This window comes from Enhydra lutris, unplaced genomic scaffold, assembly GCF_002288905.1.
Source record: "Enhydra lutris kenyoni isolate GAN:26980312 unplaced genomic scaffold, ASM228890v2 scaffoldscaffold69, whole genome shotgun sequence".
NCBI lineage: Eukaryota > Metazoa > Chordata > Mammalia > Carnivora > Mustelidae > Enhydra > Enhydra lutris.
In genome coordinates, this window is record NW_019154153.1 from 7,724,168 (window position 1) to 7,752,092 (window position 27,925).

Below are 27,925 nucleotides of genomic sequence, written 5' to 3' on the forward strand. Positions count from 1 at the left end.
AGCTGGAGGCATCATAATTCCAGATTTCTAGTTATATTACAAAGCTGTAGTAATCAAAACAGTATGGTATTGGTCTAAAAATAGACCCATAAATCAATAGACCAGAATAGAAAATCCAGAAGTAAACTCACAATTATATGGTCAATTAATCTTTGACAAAGAAGGCAAGAATATCCAATGGGAAAAAGACAGTCTCTTCAACAAACGGTGCTGGGAAAACTGGACAGCCACATGCAGAAGAATGACACTGGACCACTTTCTTACACCATACACAAAAGTAAACTCAAAATGGCCTGAAGACCTCAATGTGACACCTGAAACCATAAAAATCCTAGAAGAAAACACAGGCAGTAACTTCTTTGACATTGGCTATAGTAACTTCTTTCAAAAATGTCTCCTGAGGGGACGCCTGGGTGGCTCAGTTGGTTAAGCAGCTGCCTTCGGCTCAGGTCATGATCCCAGCGTCCTGGGATCAAGTCCACATCGGGCTCCTTGCTCTGCAGGGAGCCTGCTTCTCCCTCTGCCTCTGCCTGCCATTCTGTCTGCCTGTGCTTGCTCTCTCTCCCTCTCTCTCTCTGATAAATAAATAAAATCTTTAAAAGAAAAAAAAATGTCTCCTGAGGCAAGGGAAATAAAAACAAAAATAAACTATTGGGGCTACATCAAAATAGAGCTTCTGCACAGTGAAGGAAACAATCAGCAAAACTAAAGGGCAACCTATGAAATGGGAGAAGGTATTTGCAAATGACATATCTGATTAAGAGTTAGTATCCAGAATATATAAAGAACTGACATAACTCAACACCCAAAAAGCAGATAATCCTTTCTAAAATGGGGCAAAAGACCACAGACATTTCTCTGAAGAAGACAGATGACCAACAAACATATGAAAAGATGCTCAAGGTCACCCATCATGGGGAAAATGCAAATCAATGCAAATCAGAACCACAAGACCTTATCACCTCACACCAGTCAGAATGGCTAAACCTAACATCAACAATGCGAGAAACAACAAGAGTTGGGTGAGGATGTGGAGAAAAAGGAACCCTCTTGCACTGTGGGTGGGAATGCAAACTGGTGCAGCCACTGTGCAAAACATTACTGAGATTCCTCAAGAAGTTAAAAATAGGGCACCTGGCGGACTCAGTTGGTTGAGCAACTGCCTTCGGCTCAGGTCGTGATCCCAGAGTCCTGGGATCGAGTCCCACATGGGGCTCCCAGCTCCATGGGGAGTCTGTTTCTCCCTCTGACCTTCTCCCCTCACATGCTCTCTTTCACTCTCTCTCTCAAATAAATAAATAAAATCTTTCAAAAAAATTTTTTTAAAGTTAAAAATAGAACTACCTTACGACCCAGGAATTGCACAAGTAACTGTTTACCCAAGGAACACAAGAACACTAGTTCAAAGGGATACAGGCACCCACAGGTACTGTAACATTAATTTACAATAGCCGAGATTTGGTAGCAGCCTTCGATGTCCATCGATAGATGAGTTTATCGATAGATGAACGGCTAAAGAAGGTGTGGCATATACATACAATGAAATATTACTCAGCCATAAAAAAGAATGAAATCTGGCCATTTGCAACAACATGGATGGAGCTACAGGGTATAATGTCAAGTGAAATAACTCAGAGAAAGACAGATACCACATAAATTCACTCATATGTGGAATTTAAGAAACAAAACAAATCACCAAAGGGGAAAAAATAAGAGAGAGAGGCAAATCAAGAAATAGACTCTTAATTATAGAGAACAAACTGATGGTTACCAGAGGGGGTGGGTGTAGGGGGATGGGTTAAATAGGAAGAAAGAAAAAAAATTATTTGGGTTATTTTGGTGCCAACCTAATATTCCAAATTAATATACTATAATATGCAAACATTATCTTTTTGTCTAATGTACCCTATTAACAATACTATTATATTTGTTTCTACATTTTGGTTTGCATTTTTAAATTATTGTTTTAAGGATAACATTCTAGAAATGAAATTAAAGGTATAAGGGTTTTTTTTTTTTTAAGATTTTATTTATTTATTTGACAGACTGAGAGAGAGCACAAGCAGGGGGAGAGGCAGGCTCCCTGCAGAGCAGGGGAAGCCCGATGTGGGATTCCATCCCAGGACTCTGGGATCTTGACCTAAGCTAAAGGCTGTGGCTTAACCAACTGAACCACCCAGGTACCCCCTGGGCATAAGTTTTTAATAATAGATAGTATATACTGCCAAGATGGCTTCCAGAAAGGTTCCATCCATTTACACTAAGTCTAGCTAACGGTGCCTTTTCCACTAGCACTCTTGCCAGCCCTGAGTAGTATTATTTAACACTTTTCTTCCTTTCTTTCTTTTTCTTTTCTTTGTGCTAATTTGATATAATTGTTGGGGCACCTGGGTGGCTTAGTGGGTTAAGCCTCTGCCTTTGGCTCAGGTCATGATCTCAGGGTCCTGGGATCCAGCCCCACATCGGGCTCTCTGCTTAGCGGGGAGACTGCTCCCCACCCCACACACCCCCCGCCCGCTCCCCACCCCCCCTCTGCCTGCTTGTGATCTCTCTCTCTGTCAAATAAATAAATAAAATCTCAAAAGAAAAAAAAGAAAAATATATCATTGTTGTTTTAATTTGCATTTCTTTGATTGCCTGTGAGGTTGAAACAATGTGCTCCTTTCTAAAAATTCCCATCTTTTGTGTCAGTGTTTTTGTTCTGCTTCTAGGATTTGATTTTCCTCCAGAACACCTCGCCTTCTCAACTTCCTGATCCCTGACTCTCCTGACTCCCCCAATTTCTGAACCAGAGAGTCAGGATTTTTTTTTTTTTTCCTTTACTTCAATCCGTGGTTTCCTATCAGTCACCCATGATGGCTATTCCTTCCTTTGAAAGTGTTTTTCTCTTTCATCTTGTTAAAATGAAAGCATCAGGCCTAAAATGGTGTCACTTATGTTAAGACTCCAAGTCGGTAAACCAAGACTTAATACCTAACCTAACTGCAGTTTCAATCCCCAGAAATGTGACCTTTAGCCAGTCAACATGGGAATTTCCTGGTCAGCTCTAGGAAATTTACTGATGGACCTGTTCTGGGCGGCCATCACTTTTTTTTTGGGGGGGGGGGTCTAATATTGTACCCTATTAACAAATCCAAAAGGTAGAAAAGGGTGTGTAGTGAGAAGCACCCCCCCACACTTGTCCTTGGGGGTATTCACTCCCTCTCCCCAGGGGCACCCAAAGTTACCCTGTTCTTCTGTTTACTTCTAGAAATACGTGTTCCTATACACAGCATCTGCAAAGAGATAACTATAGATAGGTAAATTTCCCCCTCCTTTGTAGGTGAATGGCAGCCTGTCTAATATCTTGCTTTGTTCAGTTAATGATGTTTCTTAGCTATTATTCCATTCAGCAAATAGCTTCCTCCTTCTTCTCCTACAGCATTCCACTGAAGGGGCGAACCATAATTTACTTGACCTATCCTTTCTTGGTGGACGGGTATTTTTGTGTGTGCATTTGTAATATTGGTAGATATTGTAAATTACCTTCTAAAGAAATTGGACTGGTTCATGTTCCTGCCAACAAGGCCTAAGTACGAGGTGAGGCAGCTACACAACTTGCAAAATAAGCCAAAGTGGCGCCTACTTCTTGGAATTGTTGTGAAGATTACTTGAGATGATGCATGTAAAGTATTGGGCACTGTAGGAGGTGGCGCTCTGGAAATGATATTATTTTATTTTGGATTAAGGCGATACTGCCCTGGCCAGTTAAGTGAGGGTGATGGGACCACCTCACCGGTCTAGGGTTTTCTGATTCTGCAGGAAGTTAGGGACTGAGATCAGAAAAGTCGTGGGCCCTGCCCTCCCCAGGGATGTCATGCCTTCAGTCATACCCCAGCCTCCTCCATCTGACTTCTGCTCCCAGGTGCCTCCAAGCTGAAGCATCGTGTGGAATCGAAAAAAAACCTGTGGGACCAAGGATCCTTCCCTCTGATCATCAAGAATCTTGAAGCAGCAGACTCAGGGGTTTACTTCTGTGAGGTAGACGGCAAGAAGCAAGAGGTGGAGCTGCTGGTGTTCAACCGTGAGTAGATGAGGGGCCCTCCAGCCAACTGCCTTCCTCCCTGACTCCCAACCCTCCACCAAAACCAGGCCTGAGCTGCTCGTGGCTCCTCCACAGTCCTGAAGTGGCTCAGACTGGCCCCTGCGTCTCCTCAAACCCTCCTCAGGCTTCCGGTCTTGGTCTCGGTCTTGGTCTCGGTCTTGCAGTGGGAAAGGAAGAAACCTGGGCGGTGGAGGGGTGGGGAGAAGGGCTGGAACCAGAGCAAGGAGGGAAAGCAACAAAGGCAGGGAAGAAAGCCCGTCTGAGGAGGAGAGAGGGAATCTCTGCCTCGGGGGTCTTAGCGGGGTAATGCAGTGCAAGAGGGTTCCTTTTTCTCCACATCCTCACCCAACTCTTGTTGTTTCTCTGGGTTTCCTGGCTTCTTCCTTCCCCTTGGGGGATAGTGTGTGTGTGACACAGGTGGCCTGTTCCTTCCACAGTGACTGCCAAGTGGGACACCGGCAGCAGCAGCGGTGGCAGCAACATCCGCCTGCTGCAAGGGCAGCCGCTGACCCTGACCGTGGAGGCCCCCTCTGGTGGCAGCCCTTCCGTGCAATGGAAAGGTCCAGGCAATAAAAGCAAGGGCAGCGGCCAAAGACTCTCGCTGTCTGGGCTGGACCTGCAGGAGAGCGGGACCTGGACATGCACCATCTCCCAGAACCAGAAGTCAGTGGTGTTCAACATAAACATCTTGGTGCTGGGTAAGAGGGGTGTCTCTCCCCTGCAGTCTCCCCTTTGCTTCAGTGGCAGGCACACCCGCCCGCTGCTCCCACTGCTCTGCTCCTGGGTCAGCTGCTGGTCCACAGAGGGAGGCTCCAGTCCCCTCCGGAGCCGGACTATTCTATGAGGACTTCCAAGGGGAAGGAGGTGCTGCCTTGGGAACAATCTGGGGTGGAGAGACCAGAGAGGGTGGGAGAGGTAGATGGTAACCTGAGGGTTTTAGACTCATGGTCCCTCCCCTTCCATCCCTTGGCTGTCCCCAGCCTATACCTATCCTACCCCATACCCCCTCATCTTCCTATCTCCGGACCCAGCTTCTTTCTCTTCCCACCTCCAGGTTTCCAGAAGGTCTCTAACACAGTCTATACAAAAGAAGGGGAGCAGGTGAAGTTCTCCTTCCCACTTAGCTTCGAAATTGAAAACCTGAGTGGGGAGCTGAGGTGGCGGGCAGAGGGCACTCCCTCCTCCCTGCTCTGGAGCTCCTTCACCTTGGAGAACAAGAAGGTATTTGTCAAAGAGGTCCACCACCCCAGTCTGCAGCTGAAGGAAACGCTCCCACTCAGCTTTATCCTGCCCCAGGCTTCGTCTCAGTGGGCTGGTTCTGGAACCCTGACCCTGAGTCTTGCCAAGGGGACACTGCAGCAGGAAGTGAATCTGGTGGTGATGCGAGGTGAGGAACTAGACTGAGAAAGGGAGGTGGAGGGGCATGGCCCAGGGCTGGCTCTGAGGCAGGGCTGGCCCCAACAGGGAGGCCTCGGCCCTGGCTCTAGTTCCCTGATGGAGCTGATCCGGGGCCTTCTAGTTTGGAGCTGGTTTTGAACTGAGACTTGAAGCCGCATGTCCTTCCTTGACATCTGTGAGCCAGCCCGGGGTCGGCTCTGCTGAGAATCCCCAGAGGGCCTGAGCTGGGAACCGGGGCTCTAATTCTGCCTCTGCCCAGCCCTCTGTGGCTTTCCCTAAAAGCCCCCTGCCTCTGCAGGCCTCTTTCTCCTAAGGAGGAGAACAGAATCTGCTCTTAGTATGACAGCGTAATGTTAGGCTCGCGCTGAGCTCTTGACTTCCTTATCTCCTCCATCACCGTAACTCCACAAATAATAATGGCTAAATCTTGGTGCTCCCTCTGCACCATACCCATTCAAGAGCTTTACATGTGCTTGTGAATTTACTGTGTATTTAATTAACGTCTGGGGCTGGGCTGTCGAGTCACTGTCAGGGACCCACAGATAGTAAGCATTGGGGTCAAGATTCAAGTCCAAGACCCTGGGCCTCGAAACCTGTCTTTTCTTTGTGTAACTGCTTGAAAATGTGCTCTGAGAGGCTCAAAGAGTGGGATTCGTGTGGACTATTTTGACTGTTGTCCTACTGAAGCCCCTTAGAGTATGGGGGTATCGGGGAGCTCAGAAATCCAGGCTCCCAGCCTCAGGCTCTTGTCCCTCTGTAGTGACGAAGTTTCCGAACAATTTGACCTGTGAGGTGATCGGACCCACCTCCCCAGAGCTGACGCTTAGCTTGAATCTGGAAGAGCGGGCTGCCAAGGTCTCAAAGCAGCAGAAGCTGGTGTCGGTGGTGGAGCCTGAGGACGGAACATGGCAGTGCCTCCTGAGTGACAAGGACAAAGTCCTGCTGGCCTCCAAGGTTGAGGGTGAGTGAGGACCTAGGTTCCGTGGTCTAACCCCGAGCCCCTCGCTCTTCAGTTGTGGGACCTTCCCTGCGTCGGACACCACCCAGCATCCCGGCCTCCCAGGTCCTTTGAGATGGGTGGGTTATTCTCCAGCTGCCTGGACACACAGGGCAAACGAGGTAAGGCGAGGTGTGGCTCCTACCTGTAACCCCACAAGTTCCTGCCTCCTTGAGATGTACAGCCCAGGAATGGGGCCCCTCTGACCAAGAGCCTCCACCTCCGCTGGCTCCTTTCCAAACCCAGACACACGCACATACTCACACATGCACACACGCATGCCCTGTGCACAGCCTGAAACCGCTGCTTCCAGTTCCCCAGAGGGCCCTGGAGTCTCTAAATCTTAAAACCTCTGCCCCAGCCCTTCCCCTTCAGCCCTGGCGGCCCGTGAGAGTCCTGTGGACCCTGCCCTGCTCTCCCGGCCCAAGGCTGAGCCCCAAGTGGAGCTGGGCAGCGAGGCCTTCCTGGGGCCCTCCAGAATGGCCGGCGCCCTGATGGAGGGCAGTGGGCTGAAACATGTCTCTCTCTTTCTGCCTCTCGCTTCCAGTTTTGTCCCCAGTGCTCACCAAGGCCTGGCCAAAGCTCTTGGCCATTGTGCTGTGTGGGATCTTAGGTTTTCTGCTTCTCCTTGGGCTCTGCATCTTCTGCTGTATTAAGTGCTGGCACCGCAGGGTGAGTGAGCCGCCCCAGACCCCCCTTGCACTCCCCATAGGGCATCTGAGCACCTGGGGCCTATAGACAACAGCAACAACAACAGTATCCTGAACATGTGAGCCACTTCCACCCTGTCCTCTCAGCCTGCCCAGCCGGTTCCCTCATGGCGCACTGGGCCCTGTCCCAGATCCCATGCCAAGGGAGAGACTGGAAAGAGCAAAGAGTTAATTCTGGGACAGATGGCCTCAGCCACAGTAACTGCTTCTCCTCTCCCAGCTCTCCCCACCGCCCCCCTCCAAGGGGCGCCTCCCTTCTGGAGGCCTGGGACCCTCACGACTCTCCTTTCTTCCTGGACAGCGGCAGGCAGCACGGATGTCTCAGATCAAGAGACTCCTCAGTGAGAAGAAAACCTGCCAATGCCCCCAGTAAGGAACTGGTTGGTGGGGGGGTGAAGAGAGGGAGGAAAAGGGGAGGGTGGCCGGTGTTGGAGGTAAGAGAGGGAAGAGAGGTTGGATGGAGGTGAGAGGATGGGGGCTCAGGAAGGTGGTGGAGGGCAAAGAAGGGTGCAAAGGGGTGGCTGAGGAGGTGGGAAGCAGGGAGAGGGTGGACAGCAGAGGCGAGGGGGCAGCAGGCCGGGGATCTTTCTGGAGACCAGCCTGCAGCTGGGGCCCATTGGCTGCCACTACACAAGAAGGGAGAGTGTGGCTGGGAGACGTGGAGCTTCGAGGATACAAGGAGTCTGGAGAAGAATAAACTTGCTCTGCTTTGTTCCTCCAGCCGGCTCCAGAAGGCATGCAATCTCATCTGAGGCGCAGGGCCAAGGAGTTTCCGGCTCGCAGCCTCCCCAGCTGCCTTCCCTTGCCTTTCCTGCCCGGCTCCTGGGCTTACGCAGAGCAGATGAACGTAGAAGACCCCAGCACTTCCGGCCCTCTCCCGCTCTCCTTGGCATTAGTCCTCCTGCTGAGGCTTATACCATTTCTTCCCGGTTTCCTTCACATCAAGTCTAGCCCTATCGATGATTTCTTCCCAGCTCTCTCCCTCGCGGCCCACTGGTCCCCGGGGAATCACGTGGGACCAGCCCTGCCTGGCTTGGAGGGCAAGGCTGGGTGTCTGAAGCATGAAGCGCAGGGCTGTGATTTTACTGGTCTGGACCTTGGGACCAGAGGGGGCAGACCCCAGCCCTAGATCACACAGCTGGAGGAGGGTAGATCCAGATCCGAAGGCTCCTGACTGCCAGCTTCCACTGCTCCATTTGGTCTGCTTCTCAATCCATGTTGGCAGGACACAGACTCACATCGTGACCTGTGCACCAACAGGCACCCCTGGACCCACACGTGTGTACAGAGTGCACACTTGTGCACAGACACAATTCCTTATGCCCCAAGCCGTATGTGTCAGTTTATGAGCCGGTTTCACATTCTTTGTTTAAACCTTGAGAAGATAGTGTAGAGCTAGGAGTGTCGGGACCAAGATTAGCATCTCCAATTTATAGACCAGAAATGGAACTCAGAGACGTCAGATGACCACCCAAGGTCACACAGCTAGTCAGTGCCAAAGGATGAGCCCAGGTCTCCTAACCCTTAGTTCCAGGGCTATGCCTTGAACACAGAGACAGTTACCATGCAGATGTCTGCAGCTTATTAGTCGCTGATGCCCAGGACCCAGCTCTGGATTCGTAAAAGCACGCCACCCCAGACAGAGCTTGCCTCAGAGAGTTCAGAAACACGGAAGAGGAGCCCCCCTGTCTGAAATCCCTCCTCTATTCACCTGCCAGTGGCAGAATCCTGTTACCAGAGGACAAAGCTGTCAGTTCTCCTAATCAGAGCACAGGCTGGGAGCCACAGGCCCCATGGGAGAGAGGGTGCCCAGTGACCTACCATTCACCCTGTTGCAGAACCTTCTGGAAGGTGAGCTTTGCCAGGGGGAGGGGGCGGGGAGTTGGCTGGAGAGGGAACCCTCTGAGGGACTCCTGTAAAGGGTGACAGAGCCGGGCTTCCGTCCCCCTGCCCTGTACTTTCCTTCATCTCTCCCCCAAACCATCCAGGATACAGGAAAATTGGGGTTACAAGAGGCTTCTTCTTCCTCTTCTTGGTCCATTTCTCTCAGGATCCCCAGCCTCCTCTGCCTCTCCTTCCTTCCCTTTCTCACCACCTGTCTCAGTCCTGACCCCCTCTCCCTAATCTTCTCTTTCCAGCTTGCCCCTTCCAGGAGGACTCCCTCCCCACTGCTTGCTTGGTATTCCTGCCCACTCCAGCCCCTGCCACAGAAAATACAATAAACTTACTATAAAGAAGATGCTCTTCTCTGTGTGTTCATGTGTATGTAAGAGAGACAGGCAGAGGGGCGCCTGGGTGGCTCAGTGGGTTAAAGCCTCTGCCTTTGGCTCAGGTCATTATCCCAGGGTCCTGGGATGGAGCCGCACATCGCACATCGGGCTCTCTGCTCTGCAGGGAGCCTGCTTCCTCCTCTCTCTCTCTCTCTGCCTGCCTCTCTGCCTACTTGTGATCTCTGTCTGTCAAATAAATAAATAAAATCTTAAAAAAAAAAAAAAGAGAGAGAGAGAGAGACAGGCAGACAGACAGACTCTTCTCTGGTGACCAGATCTTCTGATCTTTGGGATCAGGCCCAGAGGAGAGGTTGCCAAGCTTGCCAGGGGAAGGAGGTGAAGTTTCCCTGGGTGTGTGGGGGGGGTTCTTTGGAGCCTGATTACCCCACTGCCCACCCCACAGGGTCCTGTGTGTGCAGGAGGCCCAGACTTTGGGGAGACGCCGCAGGGTTGTGTGTGCTCTACACACATATGTGTGTGCTGGAGAAAAAGGACCAAGAGAAACTGTAATGTGTGTCTGCCAATTGTGTGCATCCCCAAGAGAAGTGAGAGTTTGTGTTCCAGGAGGAGGAAGCAGTATGTGTGTGTATGCGGTGGGTGCATTCTTTGAGACCTGTGTCGCGTCCCCTCCCGTTCCCCCCACCCCCGCGCCCCAGCAGCCCCAGCTTCAGCAAACCCTCCAGCACTTGCCCCTCCGCGCTACACTCCAGGCGGGCGCAGCTCTCACGGATACACACAGTGACACACACGCTTCCTCCTCCCGGAGCACCACCAGCTGCCTCTCTGAGCTAGTGTTCGTGTCGAAAAGCGGGGTGGGGTGGGGGCAGGACACGAACCGTCTCACCAATGAAGCCGGTTCCCCGCCAGCGTCCTCGCCCCCTCCCTGCCGGCGCCTTCCCTGCCCCTCCCCCTCCAAGTCGCCGCCGTCCAGTTCCCCGCCCCGCACTCGCCCCCGCGCCCCCCGAACAGCTCCCTGCCGGCCCCCTGACCCGGGGCTCACGGGCGGCGTGCCTCCGGGAGAGGGGGGGTGCTCCGAAAGACCTGGGGTGGGGGGGGCAGAGGCTGAGTGAGCGGCGGACCGAGCCCGGGAGGCTGGGACCGAGGGTGGGTGGGGGGGGCAGGGAGGCCCGGAGGGAAGGAGGGAGGGAAGGAGGAGGGCGGGCGAGCTGGAGCCGGCAGGCGGCGGGAGCCCGGGCGAGCCGCGTCGGGAGTGCGGTCTCCATGGCAGTGCCGGGCTCAGCCAGAGGTAAGACGACCCCGGCCCTGTCGCCCCGCAGCCCCCATCCCCGCGGCCCCCATCCCCGCAGCCCCCTCCTCCCCACCCGCCTCCTCTCCCCTCCGGCCGGCCCCTCCTCCCCAGCCACCTGCTGTCACTGCCCCGGAGTACACGGTGGGTGGCGGGAGGGAGGAGCCGCCTGACCTTACCCCTTCACCCCGAAGGGCGAGGGACCCCTGTCCTCTGTGGAGTCCCCCAGATCCTCCTCCCACCTTCCTCTGATCTTTCTCTGTCCTTCACCTCCTCTCTGTCCTTCACATCCTTCCTGCCTCCCTCCTCCCTGACTCCCCATCTCTTTCTTCCACAGCCCACCCGCTGGACCTGGGTGGGGGGTAGGTGGAAAGGGGTGCGAGGCTGTAGGGGAGAGTAGTGGGGGGGCGCTTCTGACCAATTCCTTCCACCTCCCTCTGGCTGGCCATTGCCATGGCAACTAGGGTGTACTGGGCTCCGGAGGGAACAAAGGTGGGGGGCGGACTAGGACTTCTCAGGGAGGGCAAGGATCTGAGGTTTTCCACAGGAAGTAGACCCTCTTACTGCTGTGCCCCATTTTTACCCTTGTTTCCCCCCCAAAGTCGTTAGCTCATCCTTCTTGCCTCCACTCTGTTCAGGGTTTCACCTGATTTCCTCTTAGCCCCCTCCCCAGGGATCACTGAAGCTCAGCTTCTCAAAATTCAGGACTATCTTCCTTCCTATCAGAGGGAAACTGAGGCTGGGGCAGGGGAGGAAAGAATGGAGGTCTATGGGTGGGAGTCGGCACCTTATTGAACATTGGGCTTTTCTTCTCAGTCTCCCTGTTTCCTGCTCCCTCCTTTCACAGAGCCCCTCTTCCTTCCCAAGCCTCCTCTCCCGGGGGTCTCTGGGGCTTTCCTTCTATTTTCAGATACTATCACTTTGCCCCCTCTTTCTTTCTCTTCTGCTCAAACTCTCCTCCTTCCCCCTAGTTCCCCATCTTTCCATTTCTGGATGCTTCTGATGTCAGCGGTTTCCCTGCCTTCGGGTTCCCTAGCCCCCCCCCCCTTGGTCCCAGCCTCCTTTCTCCCATCTTCCCAGATCCCCCATGAAATAGAGGGGGATCACACAGGCTTGGGGCATGGGGCTGGGCACCAAGACCCCTGGGCCCAGGAGCTGGAACGCTGGGGAAGAGCTGGGATAGCATACATATCCCAGTTTACCAGGAACCTCAAAAATGAAACAAGTCATGCACCTGCCAGCAGTAGGTCTGAAGAGAGACTAGGGACATGAAGATAGGGATTGAATAGTACCGAGCAGGGGATATAAGAAGGGACCTGGGAATGCCAGAGGGAGGAAAAAGGGCTGAAAGGGATAGGAGACAGGAGGTCAGAATACCTTCTTTCCTGCTGGTCTGGAAAGCAGGGCTCTTGATCTGTGTGGGCTGTGTGACTGGCCATCTGACTTAAGGCAGGAGAATGTTTTGAATGGCCCCTAGTAATCAGTTATTTCTATAGCTTCCAGAGAAGGGGGCACAAGACATCCGTTGGAGACCAGCCTAGGCCCTGCCTTTGCCCTTCCCCTCCCACCTGTCCTTTCTCCCTTGTAGTTTCTCCGGGTGGCTGAGCCTCACCCCCCACACCCCTTGGGGTACCCGGAAGATCCCTGACTGGTCAAGAACCAGAGGACGAAGAGACCCAGAAGTCCTGGCATGGGGACCAGAGCCGCTCAGCCAGCCTCATAGCTGGGAAAGCAATCAGCTTGCCTCCCCCATCAACGGCAGGGGTACTTCAGGAAGGTTCCCACCCACTATGGAGGCTGAGGACCGCTTCTGCTGACCCTCAGTCTCCTCCCCACCCTGCCCTCCACACTGCCCCTTAGCTGGGTCAGTCATGCAATGCTGAGCAGCCGGGTAGGCCCGGGGAGGGTCTGCTTCACCAAGGGGCAGGGATTGTACGCATCATGGGTGTGCGTGTGAGTGGGGCTCCTGGGTGAGACCCAGCCCCCACCCCCAGGAGTCCAAAGGGGGGTGGGGGTGGCCGAGGATAGGATGGCTCGGGGAGGGGCAGGGGCAGAGGAGGCCTCCCTGCGCTCAAACGCCTTGTCCTGGCTGGCCTGTGGGCTCCTGGCGCTGCTGGCCAATGCCTGGATCATTCTTAGCATCTCGGCCAAGCAGCAGAAGCACAAGCCGCTGGAGTTACTGCTCTGCTTCCTGGCGGGCACGCACATACTCATGGCGGCCGTGCCCCTTACCACCTTCGCCGTGGTGCAGCTGCGGCGCCAGGCCTCCTCCGACTACGACTGGAATGAGAGCATCTGCAAGGTGTTCGTGTCCACCTACTACACCCTGGCCCTGGCCACCTGCTTCACAGTCGCCTCACTCTCCTACCACCGCATGTGGATGGTGCGCTGGCCCGTCAACTACCGCCTCAGCAACGCCAAGAAGCAGGCACTGCACGCGGTCATGGGCATCTGGATGGTCAGCTTCATCCTCTCTACACTACCCTCCATTGGCTGGCACAATAACGGCGAGCGCTACTATGCCCGCGGCTGCCAGTTCATAGTCTCCAAGATCGGCCTGGGTTTTGGCGTCTGCTTCAGCCTCTTGCTCCTTGGGGGCATTGTCATGGGGCTGGTCTGTGTGGCCATCACCTTCTACCAGACGTTGTGGGCCCGGCCCCGAAGGGCGCGCCTGGCCCGGAGAGCAGGGGCAGGGGGTGGGGCCAAGGGGGGTGGGGCCGGGGGGTTGGGGACCCGGCCGGCCTTCGAGGTGCCAGCCATCGTGGTGGAGGATGCCCGAGGGAAGCGGCGGTCCTCGCTGGATGGCTCCGAGTCGGCCAAGACATCCCTGCAGGTCACCAACTTGGTCAGCGCCATCGTCTTTCTCTATGACTCGCTCACAGGGGTGCCCATCCTGGTGAGATTGGGGTCCCCCACCGGCTCTCCCCGATATCCAGGCCCCAGAACATTCATCTGACCCCCCAGCCCATCAGCCATACAGCAGCTTAGCCATTCACCTTCCTCTCTTCTGCCCACCCCCACTACATCTGTAAGCCCCCCCACCTCTATCACCCATCTCCTCGTTCCTGTTACCCCCAGCCTCGTCGTCTGTTTTCCGGTTTCTAGTGCTCACACCACCACCCATCCTCCATCTATCCTGCGGCTCCACACTTCAGCCCCTGGACCTACCATCCAGCAGCCCAGCTCCAGTCCCCATTCCCTAACGCTCTAGGGGACACACCACAGGGTCTCTGAGCACTCCAGTGGAAAACCCAGAGAGCTCCCGCCACCACCCCAGCTTTTTGCATCCCTGTCTAGTCCTGATTCCTGAATTTCTGCCTGTGTTCAAGTTTTCTGTATCACGTCTGCTTCCATCCCTCTGGACCTCAGGGCTTTGTCTCCAGTCCCTGCCCCCTGACCTTCCTCTGAATCAGTCCCTTCCCCTCTGTTCATCCCATCTCCACCTCCGACTTTGCCTCTGTCATGATCCTCTGAGAACTGGGCGGTCCTTTCCCTTCTGTCCACCCACTGCACTAGAATACTGGATCTGGGGTCAAGTGGGACCTCTGTGCGCCCGGTGGTGACCCCGCTCCATTCCCCATCCTCCCGCTAGGTGGTGAGCTTCTTCTCCCTTAAGTCGGACTCGGCTCCGCCCTGGATGGTGCTGGCGGTGCTGTGGTGCTCCATGGCACAGACGCTGCTGCTGCCCTCCTTCATCTGGTCCTGCGAGCGCTACCGCGCTGACGTGCGCACGGTGTGGGAGCAGTGCGTGGCCATCATGTCCGAAGAGGATGGCGATGACGGTCAGAGGAGGGCCTGGGCTTTGGCTTTCCCCGGCTTCGGCTCCCTTTCCTGCCCTTTTCTACTGGCCCTTCCCTGCGCGGGGATGGGCTGCCCTGGAGTGCCCCCTGCTGGACGGAACCTGCGCCGCCCCTGGGCTGACTCCAGTCTCCCCCTTTCCCTAATCACGCACCCCGATGTGCACCCACTGCTTCCTCCTGCACCGAGGGCTCCCTGCACCCGGCGGCGGCTTCCCTCCGGAAGCCCACACTACCCAGCTCTGCCTCCGCACTCCAGGCCGAGTGCCTGAGAAACAGTCCAGAGTCCTAAGACAACCCTAAAGGAAGGCTGTGGTACAGAGGGGAGGCTAAGCTCCCTGAGAGAGACCCCCCCCCCCCCGCCCAGCTATAGGGACAGTTCTTGGGGGCGGGGTTGTAACTGTTTCAGTGAATCTGTCTATATGTATGAAGCACTAGGGACTTAGCAGTGAATGCAGCAGACCTTGGACACTCTTGCTTTTCCTCTTAGAGCTTACAGACTAGTGGGAACAGGATTCTCCCGGAAGCTTATAAAGGGGGCAGGAGGTTTTAAAGGGGGCCGGGGAGGGGCGTGGGCATTCCCTGTCTGTAACCACCCTGCCCTTTTTCTCTCCTAGATGGAGGCTGTGATGACTATGCAGACGGCCGAGTGTGCAAAGTGCGCTTTGATGCTAATGGTGCCACAGGACCAGGGGGCAGGGACCCTTCCCAGGTGAAGCTGCTGCCTGGAAGGCACATGCTCTTTCCCCCTCTTGAGAGGGTCCACTACTTACAGGTATGGGGCTAGGGAGTGTACCTCCTTCTCTGGGTACCCCCTTACTACTTGTCTCCAGTCTCTGCTGACCATCCCGACTCCCCACTCCCTAGCCCTGGCCTGCAGGGCCCCTAAGGGGTAGGTGAAAGAAAGGTGTGGCAAGAGACGCTCCCCTTCAGACCCCTCAGAACCAGGTTTGCCCATCAGAGGATGTTTTGCGAAATTTTAAGGGGGTAGAGGCATCTTGCCAAGTCCCCGCTTTGGTTCCTGCCTCTACCCCCCTTTGTCCCTATAGCACCTCTGGGTCTACCTGCTCCTCTCCCCAGGTCCCTCTGTCCCGCCGTCTGTCCCACGATGAGACCAACATCTTCTCTACTCCTCGGGCACCAGGCTCCATCCTGCATAAGTGGTCATCCTCTGATGACATCCGGGTCCTTCCGGCCCAGAGCCGAGCCCTGGGGGGCCCTCCTGAGTACCTGGGGCGAAGACAAAGGCTGGAGGATGAGGAGGATGAGGAAGAAGCTGAAGGTGGGGGGCTGGCCAGCCTTCGCCAATTCCTGGAGGGTGGGATGTTGGGGTCAGGTGGGGGACCCCCACGGGGTCCTGGCTTCTTCCGGGAAGAGATCACCACCTTCATTGATGAGACACCTCTGCCTTCTCCGACTGCTTCGCCAGGGCCCTCTCCTCGCCGGCCCAGGCCCCTGGGCTTCTCACCCCGCAGGCTCTCCCTTGGGTCCCCTGACAGTAGAGCCGTTGGACTTCCTTTGGGGTTGAGTGCAGGGAGACGCTGCTCCCTGACAGGAGGTGAGGGGAGTGCAAGACCTTGGGGAGGATCCTGGGGCCCAGGTAACCCCATTTTTCCTCAGCTGACCCTCTGAGCCCAAGTGGGCCTGCGGGACTCAGAGGACAGGCCCTGGGTGAGTAACACCTCCAGACTCTGTGGAGATGGGCATTGGATCTGGGGCCTGGAGCCCGATGCTGTCTCCCATCTCAGTGACCAGATGTCCTACTCACCTTCCATCATTCTTAGCAAAATGTATTAAAGCCTGAAGTGTTACCATGGAAACCTCGGTGTCCTGTGTGCTAGGGTGGTAGAGGGTATGATGGGAGGCTTGGGGGTGGAATGGCTCATAGAGGACCAAATAGAGCAGGGGCAGTGACTAGAGGCACAGGAAGATGCCCAGACAAAGACAAATTCAAACATGAAGACATGCAGAGGGACAGGCTTACAAGAGCATCTTGTGCTGGGCACGGACGTGGGCATGGGGAGACACTCGACTTTGCTGCTTTGGGGTGTGAAGGATCTCTGTCCAGATTTGTGAAGTAGCTTCAGAGTGGGATTCCATGTACCATGCCCCAACTCTCCTCCTTCCCCCAAATCCACCGAGGCCTCACTTTCTGGGCAGGAAAGTATTTGGGCCTGAGTTGGTGTCACAGGCCCGCATCTCATGCTGCATTCTAAGGCTCTTTTTCCAAAAGTGGGTGTGGGTGGGTGTGGGGGAGGCATCCACTCTCCTTGTCCTGGACCCAAGAGTGGGGGTAGGGCAGGCACAGAGCGGAGGAGAACACAGCTGAGGAGTTACTCTGACCCCATGGGCCCAGGGGTTGGAGTCAAGGGTCCTAAGAGGCTTCCCAGGATGTTTTCCAAAGCACCAGTCCCGCTCCAGTCCCGCTCCAGTCCCGCTCCAGTCCCAGCCCTTTGCCATCTGTTCTTCAGGGCCTGTTCCTCGTCCCACACTGTCCCTCGTCTTGAACACTGCTTTCTTCACTTTCTGCCAGGCTTCCCGACTTCTCTGGCTCTCACACTAGCCTCTCCCAGGGCTGAGTCTGGGCCGCATCAGGTCTCCGTGGCCCTGCTCATTCCTTCTCTCTTCCTCTCCTCCCTCCTCTCAATCTCTCCTTCTTTTCCCCTCCCTCTCCCTCCCCCTTCCCTCTCTCTCCCTCTCGGCTCCCGCATTCCGCTTAGGCAGCCGGCCGGCGCCCCTGGCACCATGCTCCGGCTCCTCCGGTTGCTGCTGCTACTGCTGCTGCTGCCCCCGCCGGGCTCTCCCGAGCCCCCGGGCCTGGTCCCGCTGTCCCCGGGGGCGCCCCCCCAGGCCCCCGACTTGTTGTACGCGGACGGGCTGCGCGCCTACGCGGCCGGGGCTTGGGCGCCGGCGGTGGCGTTGCTGCGGGAGGCGCTGCGGAGCCAGGCGGCGCTGGGCCGCGCGCGGCAGGACTGCGGGGCGCGCTGTGCGGCCGAGCCGGGGGCCGCTCTCCCCGCCGTGTGGCTTGACGCCCCGGGGCCTGACTCCGGGCCCGGCTTGGCGCAGGGGGCCTGGGAGCGGCTGCTGCTCCGCGCGGCGCTCAGCCGGGCCGAGTGCCTGACCCAGTGCGGGGCGCAGAGGCTGGGCCCCGGGGGCGCGGCGCGGCTCCGCGTGGGGAGCGCTCTGCGGGACGCCTTCCGCCGCCGGGAGCCCTACAACTACCTGCAGAGGGCCTACTACCAGGTGCGGGAGCCGCCCGGGCCCCTTCGGGGGTCCTGCCCTGACCTATGCTGCGCCGCTACTCGGAGCTCGCCGGGAGGGGGCGGAATGCCGGCGCCCGGGCCTCGGGGTGGGGCTGGGGGGTGGGGGCGGTCAGCGGGCACACTCCTTCTGAGTCTGTCCCATCCAAACGGCGTCAAGTACCCATTGACGTCGCCGAGGGACAGCTTAAGGGAGAGTGGGAGCAGAGTTGGAGCGGGGCTGGATGGGGTCCTGAGGGGGTGGGGACAGATCGGAGATGGAGGGAAGGGGCCTGAAACGTTAGGTCTTCCTGAGATCTACGTGGAATGATAGCCGCCTCTTCCTAGGAGTGAAGTGGAGGGGATGGAGGAACCCCGCAGCGGCACGGGAAGCACTGGGAGGGGGGAATTGAGTGTGAGGCTTTGCGGGGCAGGGGCACGGCTCCTCAGCCCTGAGGCCGGGCATGTGCGGGGCGGGCAGTGGACACTGCGCAGCTACCAGTTGGGTAGCTCTAGCCTACGTGGCTGGGGTTGGGGGGGCTTGTCACACACACCTCAGCCCAGGGTCCTAGAGACCTGCGGGTTTTGCCGGTCGCTCGGGTCTCCCCCACTTCCCCACATCACTAGTCATCACTTGTGCCTTGTCTCCCAAAGGGAGACCCTGAGTTGCCTCTGTGGTATGGCACCCACTCCAAAGTCTTCAAACCCTTCTTTCCTGAGCTTCCCCAGTGTACTGGTTTCTGGGGGCTCTGGAGGTTGGGAAGTGATCAGTTCTGACTGACAAGTCTTCCAGAAGGTCCTGGGGCAGTTCCAGGTGTGTGTGTGTGTGTGGCGGGGGGGGGGGGGGGGGGGGGGGCAGTGAATGGGCAGAGGTCTGACACCCCTGCAGGAGGGCACTGACCCTCATCCTCCCTGCTTCTCAGCTGAAGAAGCTGGACCTGGCAGCGGCTGCAGCGCACACCTTCTTTGTAGCAAACCCAACACACTTGCAGATGCGGGAGGACATGGCTAAGTACAGACGCATGTCCCGGGTGCGGCCACAAAGCTTCCGAGACCTGGAGACACCGCCACACTGGGTGAGACACCTTTGGCCAGGTAGACAAGGCTCACTGGACTGGGACCTGTGTGGCCCAGGCATCAGGAGACCTGGGTACTGTCCTCAGTCACCCTGCCTGGAGAGTCCCTCTCTGGGCCTTAGTTTTCTTCTCAAGGATCCTTAAAGCCCTTTGTATGTCCATTCTGATCCTGAGGCCCTATATTCCCCAAGGTGAAGTGGGACCTGGAGTCCATGCCCCAGGTGTGACCAATACCCCTCCCCTTCTTTCTGCTTCCCAGTCTTGCTTGGCACCCTGCCTCCAGGAGCTCGGGTAACTGTCCACTTCCCTCCCCCACAGGCAGCCTATGACGATGGCCTGGAGCTACTGGGGCGCCAGGAGGCAGGACTGGCACTGCCCAGGCTGGAGGAGGCCCTGCAGGAGAGCCTGGCCCAGATGGAGAGCTGCCGGGCTGGCTGTGAGGGGCCCGAGGAGCAACAGAGGGTGGAAGAAGAGGAGGAAGGAGCTGGGAGCCAGGGGGGCCTCTATGAGACCATTGCCGGTAAGGAGCTGGGGATTCACAGCCCCACAGAGAAGAGCGTTGCAAGCCAAATGGTTCACGTGTGTTGTCTGCAGGCCACTGGATTCGGGTCCTGCAGTGCCGCCAGCGCTGTGTGGGAGACATGGCCACGCGTCCTGGACGCAGCTTCCCTGTCCCTGACTTCCTTCCCAGCCAGCTGAGGCGGCTGCACGAGGCCCATGCTCAGGGTCAGTTGGGGAAGGGTGAGCCCTGGGGGTGACTGGGGTTGGAAACAGGGGAAGTGAAGGTTTGTCTCTGTCCATATCCTGAGCCTCATTCTCTCCATCCCTCCCATCTGTCTCTGGATCTATAGCTGGTCAGGAGGACTCTCACTGGCTCTCCTTTGGCACCATTATGGAAAGGTCCTTCTGCCCTTGCTGCTTCTCATCTTCTTTAATTCCCTCCTCTCTTCCTTCCCTTTGAACTCTGCCTATCCTGCCCAGGTATGTTTGAGTGAGCTTTGGAAAGAAGCGATGGCTGAGTGCGTCGGCCGGGTGGGATGGGGGTTTTGGAGTTGTTTGGCGTCGGGAGACCACTTTTCTGGCTCTGCCTCTGTCCACCCGTCTTCCCTGACTCTTGCCTGGGGACCGCTGTCATTCTCAATCTCTGTGCCCTTCCCCGCCCTCCTGCTCTGTCTCCAGTGGGGAATCTGTCCCAGGCTGTGGAAAATGTCCTGAGTGTTCTGCTCTTCTACCCGGAGGACGAGGCTGCCAAGAAGGCTCTGAATGAGTACCAGGCCCAGCTGGGAGAGCCGAGACCTGGCCTCGGTCCACGAGAGGTAACCCTCTGCCCCATGCTTACCCTATGAGGTAACCCTAAATCAAATAGAACTGAGAAGTAGCCTGGACTCTGTCCCCACAACTAGGCACCACAGGCAACCCCAAGCCCAGCATCTGTCTTGTCTCCCCTCCCTGCTCCCCATTGCAGACTTGACTTTGAGTCCAAGTGCCAGCCCTTCCCCTCTTGCCCTCACCTCACCCCTACTTGCCCTCCCTCATGTGCCTTCCTGTGCCACAGGCACTCCCTCCCCCAACCGCCCCCCCCAACACACACACATTGAGCACAGATGCCCTGAAATTGCCGAATAGGAAGGCACAGGGAAGAGTTTAGGAGCATGCAGGCTGACCCCTAGAACCTGGACCTGCCATGCCTTAACTTCCCTGCCCCACTCAACTTCTCCTCACTTCACCCCTTTCCCCCTGATGCCCACCCCACCTCAGGACATCCAGCGCTTCATCCTACGATCCCTGGGGGAGAAGAGACAGCTGTACTATGCCATGGAGCACCTGGGGGCCAGCTTCCAGGATCCTGTGAGTATCTCCCCTTGTCCCCATCCTGCCACTTGGTGCTCCCCCAAGAGGAAGGGAACAGTGATGCCCTAACTTTGTGTCACTGCGGTTTGCAACAAGGCTTCCCAGTCCCCACACCCCTGGGACACTTGGAGAGGAGTCTGCAGTGCCTCAGGGACAGAGGCGGGTGCCCGCAGTAGAGGGTGGCTTTGGGGTCATGCAGGCCTAAGTGTTGGTCTCTTTTCTGCCATAAATAAGCTCTGGACCTTCACTTGCCTCCACCTCAATTTCCTTGCCTGTAAAATGGGCTCATCAGACCTTTCTCATAGAACTATTGAAGCCATATCATTTGCTACATAGTAGGGAAGGCTCTGTTCCTGCTGCTTTGGTTACTGTTGTTGTTGTTGTTGTTGTTATGAGGAAACTGAAGGGAAGAGGGTTTGTTCTCTGCTAGGACAATAACATAAAGCATTTTCCCGACCTTCATGGCACCATTGACATTTTGACCTGATCATTCTTTGTAGGGGATCATTCTTTGCCTGGGCTTTGTGGGACATTCAGCAGCTTCCCTGACCTCTGCCCGGTAGATGTTAATAGTAGTCTCTGAGTCGTGGCAATCAAAACTGTTTCCAGGCGTCGCCTAACGCTGGGGGGCAAATTCTCCCTGGTTGAGAACCTCTGGCTCCAAGTGTGGACTCGAAAGCTAGTTTAGTATGTATCCATGTGTGTATGTTAGGTAGGTTCCACACCCAACATGGGGATGGAACCCAGGACCCCAAGATCAAGAGTCACATGCTTTACCAACTGAGACCCCAGTACCCCTCGAAAGCTAGTCTGAATCCCAGTTTTGTCACTTGCTAGCTGTGTGTTCTTGGGCATGTTACTTTACCTCTCTGTGTCTTTGAGTCTCTTCCACTGCAAAATGGGCACATTAATATATAAGACTGTTGTGAACCTTACATGAAAAATCTCCACGCATTCCGCTTCCGTGGACGAAGCTGTTAGAAAACCACCTGATCAGTAGTGCCACGCGAGCAGATGTTCGTGGAGTTTGGCCCAGTTCCCGGGGCTCCTGACAATGTGGCCAGGACTTTTCCTGCCTCTGCCTTCCTCCCTGGAAGCAGGAGGACCTCAATATGGTAGTTCGGAGTCGAATAATGTCAGGGATTTGGGCTGGACTTAGTGGGTGATGGCGCTTTTCCTGGCTCTCCCAGGATCCCTGGACACCAGCAGCTGTCATCCCTGAGGCACTTAGAGAAAAGCTCAGGTAGGAGATGTCCTATGGTAGGAGGGGCCTGGCCTGAGCTGAAGGCGAGGGAGGGGTCCTGGGACGTCTGGGGAAGATGGGTCTGGAAGGCCTGTGCATGCACTGAGCACATCTCTCACCCCTGAGAGAGGATCAAGAGAAGAGGCCTTGGGACCATGAGCCGCCACAGCCGAAGCCCTTGACTCACTGGAAGGGTAGGTCCCTGGGAGAGCAGGAAGCAGGAGCCCCGAGGGTCCGGCCCTCTGGGTCTGCCCTCAGGGGGCGCTCAACCCCCCTGTGCCCTGTCCCTTCCCCTGCAGATGTGCTCCTCCTGGAGGGAGTCACCCTGACCCAGGATGCAAGACAGCTGAATGGGTCAGAGCGGGTGGTGTTGGACGGGCTGCTCACGCCTGCCGAGTGCGGGGTGCTGCTGCAGCTGGCCAAGGTAAGAAGACCTGTGAGTAGGTGGCGCCCTCGGCTGTTTAGGGACCTCTGGCACAGCATCCCCCTCCTGCCCTCTCTGGTTCTCCAGCGGCTACAGCGCTTGCCCCCCCTCCCCACCGTGGTGGAACGCGTTCTGTTCCTCTCAACTTAGCCGGCATAGGGTGGATGGACACTCTTTACAGAAGGATTTTGCGAGAAATTCTTAGGAAGTACAAAACAAAACAAAACATAAGAGTGAGTGCAGGTGAGGATTCCTTGGTTAGTTGGCCAAGAGTTTAATTACGGCTTGGTCAGCGGCTGAGGGGGCATATGGGCTACTCTCCCCACCCATTGAGTCCCCTGCGAGTTTGGGTGGAATGATCCATATCGACCAGGCTGAGTCCGCCATTTCAGGAAGCTTCCATCTTCATTCTAGGTTAGCCTGCCTTCTACACACACTTACTGAGTATCTGCTGTGTACTCAGAACTCCTGGGTTCTGGGGGGAGGTAGGTGAGCTCAGACTTGCGTTCAGGAGCTCCCTGGATAGAGGAGGCATCAGACACAGAGACATATTGGTAGACGGGGGTGGGGGGGTAAGGGGGGGTTGGCTACAAGAAGCATGTACCTTTGGGGCGCCCGGGTGGCTCAGTGAGTCTGCCTTCGGCTCAGGTCATGATCTCAGAGTCCTGGGATCTAGCCCTGTGTTGGGCTCTCTGCTCGGCAGGGAGCCTGCTCCCCCCCCCCCCCCCGCCCCCTGCCTGCCTCACTTCCTACTTGTGATCTCTATCTCTGTCAAATAAAATCTTAAAAAAAAAAAAAAGCAGCAGCATGTACCCAGCCAAATATAAGTGCCAAAATGCCGAGTCACAGGTTTCCTGGCGGGGGGGCATTTGAAGGGCGCATTCTAACTGTCTTTTTTTTAAAGATTTTATGTATTTGTTTGCAAGAGAGGGGGTGTACACTCACCACACGAGTGCATACGTGCGCGCATGCAGGTGGGGGAGGGGCAGAGGAGGAAGCAGACTCCCCATTTAGTGGGGACCTGGCCACCGGGGAGCTAGCCACGGGACTTGATCCCAGTACTTGATTCCGGCGACTCCAGGATCATGACCTGAACTGAAGGCAGATGCTTTGTTGCCTGAGTCTCCTAGGCGCCCCTTGAGCTCAGGTTTAAGGATGAGTTAACAAGGTAGAGAAGGGGAGGAGAGCCAGGCCCTAAGGAAGAAGATGGTGGGGCCTCTGACCACTGAGGAAAACCCCGGGAGTAAAGAACGTGTGCCAGCCCCAGTAGTGATTGGCTGGGTGACCTCATGCAACGTATTTTAATGTCTCTGAACCTCGTTCCTTCGTCTGTAAAATGGGGCTAACTACAGTGGGTTCTTTTAGGGTTGTTATTACCCAGGTAGTTCTGGGTAACACTTTTGGAGAATATAAAAAGTGCTCAGGACTAGTGCTTGCTGTGTCCTCAGGCTATATGCTATCCAGAGAAAATATAGGGGAGAGAAGCCAGAGGTGGAGGCACAGGCGCAGTGACGAAGGGCCTTCTGTCCCCTGCCAAGGAGTTGGTTGGTCCGCGGTGGATAGCTCATAGGAGAATTTAAGGAGGGGTTAGGTTTTCCATACCCGTGCATTAGATAGAGTAGGGTCTGGGGTCACCATCCTGAGGAACCCGTGAGATCCCTCTAGTGGCACTGTGGAGAATGCACGGGGAAAGGAAGGAGGAGAGGCTTCTGGGTGATGCTGGAGTGCCATGGCTTTAGGTTAGGTCCTCATTTCAAGGGAGTGAAGAGAGGTGGACAGATGAGAAATATTTAGAAAGTCAAATATAGAGAAGTTCAGGGCTAAATCTACGTGGAAGACAACAGAAGGTTGGAGTCAGGGATAACTCCAAGGATCGGCCCTCCTTTCTGTTCATCACACTAAATTCATTCTGGCCTCAGGACCTTTGCACTTCTGGTTTCTGCAGCCTGGAACATTTTTTTCTCTTATGTATTCAAGTGGCTCCTTAAATCTGGTTTATTTGTTTGTTTACTCAGAATATAAACTGCGTGAGAGCATGTTCACGGTTGTGTCCTCAGTGCCTAGAACAGTGCCTGGCATATAGGAAGTGCTCAGTACAAATTTATTGAATGAATAAATACAAGAATGGAAGGTTAGATGGCTTGGGTGAGTAGGTGGTCTCTCAGAGAGGGGGTTTATACACAGGGTAACTGGGTAGTGGTTGCAAAAAGCAGCCAAAAGAATGGGTGTCAGGAAAGGGACACTCAAATACCAGGAGACACCCATGTGATGAGATTCATGTAGGTGGTAGTTGGGGCTGAGCATTAAGGGTTCTCACATACTCCAAGAGTGTGTCAAGGGTGTCAGAGAGAGGCACCTCGGCCGATGGGGAGCCACCTTGAGCCAGCCAGGACCCGGCCTGTCAAACTTCCTGCTGGGGCCCTGTTTCTGGAAAGACTCCTCTATCCTTGGGTCATCGGGAATGAATGATCAAGCCCTTCCTGCCCCCTTTCCCCAACGGGCCGTACCCTCTCAGAGGCCCCTTCCCTGCTGTAGGAAGCTCTCCAGAGTTCTGGGCACAGCCCCATAGGCCAGTGGGATTCCAGATCTTTACCAGAGAGTGACAATATAGGCCTGAAAATAGTTGCTCTGTGGGAAGGGTCAGCACTCAGGGAAGAGAGCCAGCAGAGAACCCTGGGGGCCTCTAGCCCCTTCCGGGGAGTGGGAGGATTGGAGGAAGGTCTTGCAGCCCTGTGGACAGTGAGGTGGGGGATGGCCTAGGACCCAGAGAGTGAGACTCCCCGGCCACCTCTCTTCCTCCATAGGACGCCGCCAAGGCTGGAGCCAGGTCTGGCTATCGTGGCCGCCGCTCCCCTCACACCCCCCATGAGCGCTTCGAAGGGCTCACGGTGCTCAAGGCTGCACAGGTGAGAGGAGACCCCCGTGCCCTGGGCTGATGCCCAGAACCGGAGAAGAGGGTAGGCAGGAGACTGGGCTCCCAGGCCTGGGCGTCTTCTGTGGACTGAGAGTGCCTGAGTCCCCTGCCTAGAGTCGAGGGCGGTGGGAGGGGAGGTATTCTGAGACCTAGGGACCTGGGTGATGGTCGCAGAGCCAATGGAAGGAGCAGTTTGGGGTGATGGACAGAGCTGGCCGCCGAGACCAAACCCGTGGGTGGAGAGCAATGGAAGTAGGGCAGGGGCTGGGGCAGGGCCACCCTTCCCTGGCCCCCTCCTTTCCTGCCCTTCCTTTCCCGGCTTGCAGCTGGCCCAGGCTGGGGCTGTGGGCAGTCAGGGGGCTAAGCTCCTTCTGGAGGTAAGCGAGCGCGTGAGGACCTTGACACAGGCCTACTTCTCCCCGGAGAGGCCCCTGCATCTTTCCTTCACCCACCTGGTGTGCCGGAGTGCCATAGAAGGTAACTACCAGGGAGCCTAACCGCTCCTCCCCAGCCCTGGCCCTGGCCCCGGGTTGGGCCCTGCACCCCCCTCCATGTCCACCCCTGGTGGGCTCTCTGACTCCCTCGCCCGGGTGAGGGCCGGTGATCGACCCGGCCAGCTGCGGTCCCAGCAGGTGCAGGGTAAGTGTGGGCGGCAGTGGATGGGCGCTGGGGCACTCACCAGGCCCCTCTGCTTCCCAGGCGAGCAAGACCAGCGCATGGACCTCAGTCACCCGGTCCATGCAGACAATTGTGTCCTAGACCCTGACACCGGGGAGTGCTGGCGGGAGCCCCCAGCCTACACCTATCGAGACTACAGGTGGGCAGCCCCCCCAGGCGGTCAGGCAGGTGGACCCGATTTGGGGTCTCACTGCCTGCCACCTTTCTTCCTCTGCAGTGGGCTCCTCTACCTCAATGATGACTTCCACGGTGGGGACCTGTTCTTCACACAGCCCAATGCCCTCACGGTCACAGTAAGCTGGGTGGGGGGCGTGGGGGTGTGGTGGAGAGCCCAGCTGTGGGCTCTGAATTCAAAACAGAAGCTTCCCAGAGGCAAATGCAGGGAAATGGCTGGGTCCCCCTTAACCTTTTCCTTTCCTGGCCTCCCCAGCCCTCTCCACCACTTATCTGGGTTTGGGGGTTCTGGCGGAGGTGGATTACAGCTCCCCGGGAGATGGCAGTGGCCCCTCCAAACCCTGCCTTCAGTGTTTGCCTCACTCCCTCAAGGAGGGTGGGTAAAGCGCACACGTCCCCAAGGTCCTAGTCCAGATAGAAACCAGGGGCTGGAATTGGACAGAAGGAGTGGGACAGTGATTGTCCATCATCTACTGCTCTGTCTTACCCAGCCACCTCCTTCTCTGCTAACTGCCACCAGCTACCGATGACCCCTGGTCTCCCCGAGGTGGAATAGTGTCCCCAAGATCCTTATCCTCAATCCCCAGAGCCTGATACCGCGTTCATGCCCTCAGATTGTGTCACACCTGGGGTTCAAAGCTTGGGCAGGAAAAGTCAAGGCCTGGGCAGGGGGTGGGGAGGCCCTCCGTGGAGGCACCTTTCCTTTGGCTCCGACTCCACTAGCCTCAGTCTGGTGTTTGTGCTCTCCAAGTGGAGGCCAACTTCCCATTTTCCCCCCAGGAGCGTCCCTGAATTAAGGAGTGGGAAGTGACGGGCAGGAGAGCTGAACTCTTGTGCCCTGGCCCGCCCCCTGGCGTTAGGGAGTCAAGGCCAAGTTCTCTGAGAGCCCTGCTCTGTGGCGCTGAACCTGCTCTCACCCCTTAGGCTCAGGTTCGTCCTCGCTGTGGACGCCTCGTGGCCTTTAGCTCCGGTGGAGAGAATCCCCACGGTGTGTGGGCTGTGACTCGGGGACGGCGCTGCGCCCTGGCCCTGTGGCACACGTGGGCGCCTGAGCACAGGGAGCAGGTGAGGAGGAGGGGGAGCAGGAAGGTCTCTCCCTCCTGGTGTGTGAAGGATGAGGGGCGGGGCCAGGACGTCCCACGGAGGGTCCTGGGGGCAAGGTGACGCAAGGGACTGGGCCACGTTCTCCTTCCAATCGCTCAGGAGTGGACAGAAGCCAAAGAGCTGCTGAAGGAGCCAGAGGAGGAGGAAGTGGAGGAGGAGGAGGAAGAAATGCCCAGCAGAGACCCTTCCCCAGAACCCCCCAGCCGCAGGCTTCCGCGGGTCCAGGACAAGGCTGGGAAACCGCCTCGGGTCCGAGAGGAACTGTGAGGGACTGAGCCAGCTCCTCGGGGATGTGGCCACTTGACTGGTGAAGGGCCATCTTGATGCCAGGACCCACGAGAAGCCCCCATGTGACGGGAGCAGAACAGTGAGCTCTCTGTCTCTGCACCCCTCCTACCTTGGGGATCACAAGGGCTGTCCAGCCCTGGACGCAGAGGACACTGCACTGACTAGCCTAAAGCACACCAGGCCTGGTTGATGGACCTCCAGCCTGAGGAAAGACCTAGGACAGACTGAGGACACAATCCCTCCCTAGAAAGAAATGGCAGGGGAGAGGGCCTGACTGTTTCACGTGTGGAGGATGAGAGGGAGGCTAAACCCAGGGCCCTGTTCCAGCCTGTAATAAAGAACTGAAGATCCCTCAGTCAAGGGCCAGTCAAGGGTATCATGGTTTCTGTGGTGTCTGCAGCGGGAAGCGGCTGTGGCTGGCCTGGGAGGAGA

General features: G+C 56.4%; 3 protein-coding genes across 5 annotated transcripts in view; all 3 read left to right on the forward strand.

Moving 5' to 3' along the window:
* Window positions 1-9,426, forward strand: part of LOC111159821 (CD4 molecule) — a 38,687-nt gene extending 29,261 nt beyond the window's left edge. The window contains exons 4-10 of one of the 2 annotated variants that reach the window (XM_022522448.1): window positions 3,905-4,063; window positions 4,522-4,782; window positions 5,139-5,471; window positions 6,243-6,443; window positions 7,027-7,151; window positions 7,491-7,558; window positions 7,911-9,426. In XM_022522448.1, the coding sequence (XP_022378156.1) occupies window positions 3,905-4,063; window positions 4,522-4,782; window positions 5,139-5,471; window positions 6,243-6,443; window positions 7,027-7,151; window positions 7,491-7,558; window positions 7,911-7,941 (1,178 nt within the window). In that variant the 3' untranslated portion in view covers window positions 7,942-9,426. The remainder of the gene's footprint in view (window positions 1-3,904; window positions 4,064-4,521; window positions 4,783-5,138; window positions 5,472-6,242; window positions 6,444-7,026; window positions 7,152-7,490; window positions 7,559-7,910) is intronic. The other variant, XM_022522449.1, reaches the window with a different exon arrangement.
* A 3,155-nt stretch (window positions 9,427-12,581) lies between these two features.
* LOC111159796 (G protein-coupled receptor 162) lies at window positions 12,582-16,322 on the forward strand. Of its 2 annotated transcripts, none has more exons than XM_022522404.1 (4): window positions 12,582-12,596; window positions 14,298-14,487; window positions 15,120-15,277; window positions 15,583-16,185. In XM_022522404.1, exons 1-4 carry the CDS (start codon window positions 12,582-12,584, stop codon window positions 16,132-16,134), a joined length of 915 nt encoding a protein of 304 aa, XP_022378112.1. In that variant the 3' UTR covers window positions 16,135-16,185. The 2 variants fall into 2 exon arrangements, with proteins under 2 accessions (XP_022378112.1, XP_022378110.1); XM_022522402.1 differs by lacking the exon at window positions 12,582-12,596 and adding an exon at window positions 12,735-13,601 and having other exon boundaries at window positions 15,583-16,322.
* A 925-nt stretch (window positions 16,323-17,247) lies between these two features.
* On the forward strand, window positions 17,248-27,916 carry LOC111159772 (prolyl 3-hydroxylase 3). The gene is made up of 15 exons (XM_022522370.1): window positions 17,248-17,745; window positions 18,665-18,817; window positions 19,136-19,337; window positions 19,412-19,543; window positions 19,997-20,133; window positions 20,576-20,665; window positions 21,859-21,911; window positions 22,038-22,105; window positions 22,211-22,335; window positions 25,140-25,241; window positions 25,576-25,726; window positions 25,949-26,066; window positions 26,145-26,220; window positions 27,026-27,166; window positions 27,305-27,916. The coding sequence occupies exons 1-15, from the start codon at window positions 17,248-17,250 to the stop codon at window positions 27,470-27,472; spliced, it is 2,214 nt and encodes a 737-aa protein (XP_022378078.1). The 3' UTR covers window positions 27,473-27,916.
* Window positions 27,917-27,925: the final 9 nt, after the last annotated feature.

Excerpts from the sequence above, each read along its gene's own strand:
- LOC111159772 (XM_022522370.1), top strand. The coding sequence starts at position 17,248 with ATGCTCCGGCTCCTCCGGTTGCTGCTGCTACTGCTGCTGCTGCCCCCG. Across the intron at positions 19,338-19,411 it reads CCTCTATGAGACCATTGCCG|GCCACTGGATTCGGGTCCTG; the intron begins GTAAGGAGCTGG and ends TGTTGTCTGCAG. Across the intron at positions 25,242-25,575 it reads CGGTGCTCAAGGCTGCACAG|CTGGCCCAGGCTGGGGCTGT; the intron begins GTGAGAGGAGAC and ends CCCGGCTTGCAG.
- LOC111159796 (XM_022522402.1), top strand. The coding sequence starts at position 12,735 with ATGGCTCGGGGAGGGGCAGGGGCAGAGGAGGCCTCCCTGCGCTCAAAC. Across the intron at positions 13,602-14,297 it reads TCACAGGGGTGCCCATCCTG|GTGGTGAGCTTCTTCTCCCT; the intron begins GTGAGATTGGGG and ends TCCTCCCGCTAG. Across the intron at positions 15,278-15,582 it reads AGAGGGTCCACTACTTACAG|GTCCCTCTGTCCCGCCGTCT; the intron begins GTATGGGGCTAG and ends TCCTCTCCCCAG.